At 49.5% G+C, this 5,043-nt stretch overlaps 1 protein-coding gene across 1 annotated transcript; it reads right to left on the bottom strand.

Annotated features, from left to right (window-relative positions):
- Positions 1 to 207: 207 nt before the first annotated feature.
- Positions 208 to 4,807, bottom strand: Ca14 (carbonic anhydrase XIV). The gene is made up of 4 exons (XM_013014996.1): positions 4,592 to 4,807; positions 4,268 to 4,383; positions 1,421 to 1,441; positions 208 to 524 (listed from the first exon to the last, which is right to left on the bottom strand). Exons 1-4 carry the CDS (start codon positions 4,783 to 4,785, stop codon positions 208 to 210), a joined length of 648 nt encoding a protein of 215 aa, XP_012870450.1. The 5' UTR covers positions 4,786 to 4,807.
- Between the last annotated feature and the right edge of the window lie 236 nt (positions 4,808 to 5,043).

Raw genomic sequence — 5,043 nt, 5'->3', positions numbered from 1 at the left:
CAGCACCACATAAGCAAAAAGAAAAAAGCCGGAAGTGGCTCTGTCTAGCCTAGAGCTGAGGGACAGCGCCCAGACCCAGAGTTCCGCCCCATGACCGGACCCAAAAAAAAAAAAAAAACCCACCCAGTTCTTCCCATAGGCCAGTGTTTCTCTACTATCAATCCCCTCTTTTCAGTGATGACAAAAGACATTCCGTTCCCACCCTGGCTATGGGAACTTGATCACCATTCTTCTATCTCCAATGGGTAGAACTTTGTGAGAATTCACGAGTTGTGAGAAGGTTTTCTGTGACTCCTCTAAGATTTCAAATGGACCCTCCACCTCCTTGGTGCCAGGGCTTTTACCTGTGTGGCCATTATTGTGCAGGTCCAAAGGCTCAGTGCCAAGCTGGTCATATCCATAGGGTTGCAGAGCAGGTAATGTGGGGTCAAATGTCACACTGTCTGTCTGGATGTCAATGGGGGACTGGGCGTTGCTTCCACACTCCGGGTAAGAGACTGGCCAGTGGTCCTGACCATGTGGGCCTGGTGGGGGTCACCACAGACATCTGTCTGCCCTCCAGCCCCAGCCCTCCCTTCAACACCCTGCCCCCCCCCCCCACAACCCACTAATGTGTGAAGGTAGAAATGCACTTCACCCAGTTAGGAAAGGCTGAGTGAGGCAGGAGTCCCTCCCTGCTCAACTTCATGCTGTAGTTCCCAGAGGCAGGAATGGCTTCCCAACTACCCTGATCATCGAGGAAGCGATGGCTTTTTACTTACCTACAGTGTGAGGACAAGAAAGCTGAATGAGGGGAAGAGGAGATGGATAGAAAGCTTGAGTACCCAGAGAGGTAGGATTAGAGAGGAGGACTAATAAAATGAGGGGAAATAAATAATCCTAGAGAAATGGAATCTCCTCGGGGGCCCCCTATCAGATGGTCCAAATATCTTGACTTTTTGTCATTCAGTTCTTGCTCTCAAAGTAGATTCTGCATTTCAGCAAAGTCATTAAGCAGAAGTTCAAAGGCATTGAGATCTGCTTTCCCCAGGCTCACAGACTACAGCCTCGTCACCCCTGACTTTATGCTCAGTCCAGTTTCAGAGGTAGGTTGGGGACAGGACTGGCTAGGATAGAGAATGCCAAAAACAGCAGCTATGCTCAGGTCCTTTCCAATCCAACTCCCACATGCTTTACTAGGGACTCGACTGGCCTTTCTGCTGAATCAGGAGGAGGTGGGATTTAATGATTAGAACAAGGTCTGGGAGTCATCTATGTAAAACCCAGGGCAGGGTGCAGAGAGAAACCCAGGGCAGGGTGCAGAGAAAAAGGGAAGAAAAGGGCTAGTGGTGAAGCTCAAGGAAATCTCCTTCCTTTCCTCAGGGACAAGTCTTCCTAGCAGGTGAGGAGGTCCCAGAGTGGCCCAGAGTTCGGCTCTCACCTTCATATGCCCAGTGGTGACCTGCAAGGCAGAATGGTTTGGGTTATAGCCAGCAGCCTAAAGGCAGAGCCCTGGCCTCCACTCTCCCCCTCCCTCCTTCATTCCTCCTCCCACTGCTCCTATACTTCCCAAAGGAAGCCCTGAAACTGGACACCTCAGTGGAAAGGTCGGGGTGTGTGTGTGTGTGTGGAAGCATTTAAAATCACCAGCTAGGCTGTGCTTGTGCTTGCTAAGTAAAAGGGGAAGAGGAATGAAAACAGATAAAGCTTGGAGACTAAAATTAACCTGGATCCAAGAGTGCAGTCAGTCCAGCCCTTACTTTTTTTTTTGTTGCAAATTTTTTATTGCGATTAAGTGGTTATATAATTCCCCAAATTTCACAGTATTGTGGGATAGTGATGCTTAGTTAAAGTCACAAACACATTCTAACTTTCATGGGGCAAATTGTCTATCATGGTCTATAACATGAGTTCTGGGCTGGGAAGGTGGCTCAGTGGTAGAGCGCTTGCCTTGCAAGCCTGAGGCCCTGGGTTCGATTCCTCAGCACCACATAAGCAAAAAAGAAAAAACCCAGAAGTGGTGCTGTGACTCAAGTGGTAGAGCTCTAGCCTTGAGCTAAAGAGCTGAGGGACAGCGCCCAGACCCAGAGTTCAGGCCCCACGACTTGACCCCCCCCCCAAAAAAAACATAAGTTCTATGAGCTTTGCAATAGTTATTCCACATTGGGTGGTATGTACATTTCTTTTGTTTTGCATAGCATCAGCTGTTCCCTCTTTCCCACTTGTTCCCTCCCTCCCATCACTGCCATTGAGTTGCTTGGTTCATTTTGGTCAATGTCCAGTGCAGCTGATACAGCCCTTACTTTTCTACAGCCTGGGCCAAATCAATCTAACACTTAAAAGATTGAAGTGGGGTGGGGCAGGGGTGAGGACAAGAAGACTTCCAGGACAGGGACTTAAAAAAGGGAGGAATTATTCTTTTGCCTTGAAGCATTACATGAATGAAGGCTCTGAACTATAAATTAAATCCCTCCTTTCTGCTTCCACAGCTGTAGAGGAAGCTCCCTACCCACATTCTAGAGGGCTAAGGAAGGGCGGGAGTCAGGGCAGGGTCTACACTAGGTTGAGGGTGGTGGGTGGGCTCAGGCAGCCAGACTGGCAGGGACAGGATGAAAGTGAAGCATTGTGTGTAGAAAGGAGAGCTGCCAGCTGGGTCACATGCCAGGCTCGCAGTGCAGTCCCGTCTCTTGAGGAAAGGCTGGGGGCTGGCGGGTGGGGGGTGTCTATTGGTCCAGCCCCTACCCAGGGCCAAAGTGCTTTAAGCTTAAAAGGGAGGTCTTTCGTTGCAATATTAAACTGCTAGAAACTGGAGAAAAAAATTCCAAATTTCTTTTTTTTCTCTCTCTACAATTACCCTTCAATTTTTCAGATGTCTTGGATCTCATTCTTTCGTTGTTATTGTTGTTGTTGGTTGTAGGGCTTGAGCTTTGGGCCTGGGCACTGTCCTTTAGCTCTTCAGCTCAAGGCTAGTGCTGTACCACTTGAGCCCCAGTGCCACTTCCAGTTTTCTGGTAGTTTATTGGAGATAAGAGTCTCAAGGACTTTCTTGCCCTGGCTGGCTTTGAACTGCGACCCTCAGATCTCAGTCTTCTGAGTAGCTAGGATTACAGGCATGAGGCACCGGCTCCCAGCTTTGGATCTCATTCTTAAGACTATTCCACCATCCATTCCCTAATTCAGGTTAACTGTAAAGCAGCCCAAGGAAGGACAGGAGATGGCCTGAAGGACACCCCAATAACTAGAATTTCCTGGCTCTCTGAAGGTGTCCTTTTACTGCCATCAAATCCGCCATGCTGAGTCTATATCCTTTTCTCCTCTTTCCTTACTACTTTTTTTTCTTTCTTCTCTTACATTCTCATTTTGTTTTCTTTTTATCTTGCCAGTCCTGGGGCTTGAACCCTGGATGCTGACCCTGAGCTTTTATGCTCAAGGCTAGCACTCTATCACTTTAGACACTGGCTTTTTGGTGGTTAATTGGAAATAAGGGTCTCATGGACTTCCTTGTCTGGGTTGGTTTTGAACCACGATCCTCAGATCTCAGCCTCCCAAGTAGCTAAGATTACAGGCATAAGCCACTGGTGCCCAGATCTCATTTTGTTTTCTAGATAGCCTCCTCACCTTATTCTTCCAACAAACCTTAATTACACACCTACTGTGTGCTGGATACTGTACTAGGCATGAAAAGCACAAAAATGAGGTCCCTGGAGACACTCCTAGGGCACACAAGTTGGCCCATTCTCTCTCCCCAGTCTCTCCGTATCACCTGGGAGACCCTCACAGTCTTTTGTAAACTATAAAATACCAAACAAATGTTGGCTATTATTCCTACTACTGCAAACTCAAGCAGCGACAGCCAGCTAGCCAGCAGTGAAGTGATCAGATGATCATTTGGAGACGGGGGACTGAGTTGGGCAGGTCACGTAGGCATGCTTCCCCCCCTCCCCCAATTCTCTTTGTCTCTCTCAACAGCAGAGTTCACAAATAAAGAAGGCTAGGAAGGCTGCCTGGGACTAGCACGTTGGGGAAAGAGGAGCTCAGGAGAGAATCTGTAGCCTGTAAAGAAATTCCTGAACTTGGGTGTGTATTCACTGCCTTCTCCCACAGTTCTCTTCCATCCCCAGTATCAGCTGGATTGGAAAGATAAAGAAAGGAGTGATATTTATACTCCCCACCCCCCCCACACTTGAGCTAGGCTTTCTTTCCACGCCTCCCCTTTCCCCCAACTCAGCACAATGGTGACATGTGGACATTAGCTCAGACCAACACACAAACATCCAGTTGTACCTACCCCCATCTGCAGCCAGGGTCCAAATCACCTCTAACAGGAGGGTGAAGAACAACATGGTATATCCAAGAGGATAGGGCGCGGTGAACCAGGGCTCCAGGACTTTGGGGACTAAGGGACTAGGGAAAGTGGAGGAGAGTGATGGGGGGGGGGAGAAAGAGAGAGAGAGAGAAAGAGAGAGAGAGAGAGAGAGAGAGAGGGAGAGAGAGGGAGAGGGAGAGAGGGAGAGAGGGCTTCCTGGAGTTAAGTATGTCTTTTTAATCTCTTCTTTCTGCAGACTTCCAATGGGACTTGGTTCCCAATGGAGTACCAAGGATTTCTAGGTACCAAGGATTTCTGGGTCCCAGGATAAATCTCTTGCCGCCTCTCTCTTTATCTCCCTCTGCAGTCTCCACTCCACTTGCTGGCCAGCGACTTCGCAATTGCCTCCTGCTTTTAAGGTGGCTCTGGCCGAATGTAAGTGGGGAGGGGAAGGTGCCTGGATTGCTGGCGTGCAGCTCCTTAAATAGCCGATTAGGCATGCAGGATGGCCCCCGTGCCGAGCCAGAGCGCGCGAGTCTCACTGGAGCCCTGGCCCTGACTCAGGAGCCCAGCTGGGGTGAGCTCTTCCTTCTGTTATTCACTAGTGCTCACATGGGTGTCTCCTGCAGCAGGCAGGGGCAAGGAAGGGGGGCTTTGGGGCCCAATTCCCCCCCCCCTCTTCACGAGGACACTGTGTTCTCATTTGCCTGCTTGGCTTCTCCTCCCTGGGTGGTGTGGACAGCTGGTGGGGAACCTGT

This window comes from Dipodomys ordii, unplaced genomic scaffold (genome assembly GCF_000151885.1).
Source record: "Dipodomys ordii isolate 6190 unplaced genomic scaffold, Dord_2.0 Scaffold26, whole genome shotgun sequence".
Classification (NCBI taxonomy): Eukaryota; Metazoa; Chordata; class Mammalia; order Rodentia; family Heteromyidae; genus Dipodomys; species Dipodomys ordii.
The sequence above is the reverse complement of the archived record's forward strand: the minus strand, read 5'-3'. Positions and strand labels throughout refer to the sequence as shown.

Coding starts and splice junctions, on each gene's coding strand:
- Ca14 (XM_013014996.1), bottom strand. CDS start 4,785: ATGCCTAATCGGCTATTTAAGGAGCTGCACGCCAGCAATCCAGGCACC. Junction 4,384..4,591: donor CTGGGACCCAGAAATCCTTG/GTACCTAGAAAT, acceptor CACTTTCCCTAG/TCCCTTAGTCCCCAAAGTCC. Junction 1,442..4,267: donor GACCCTGGCTGCAGATGGGG/GTAGGTACAACT, acceptor TCTGCCTTGCAG/GTCACCACTGGGCATATGAA.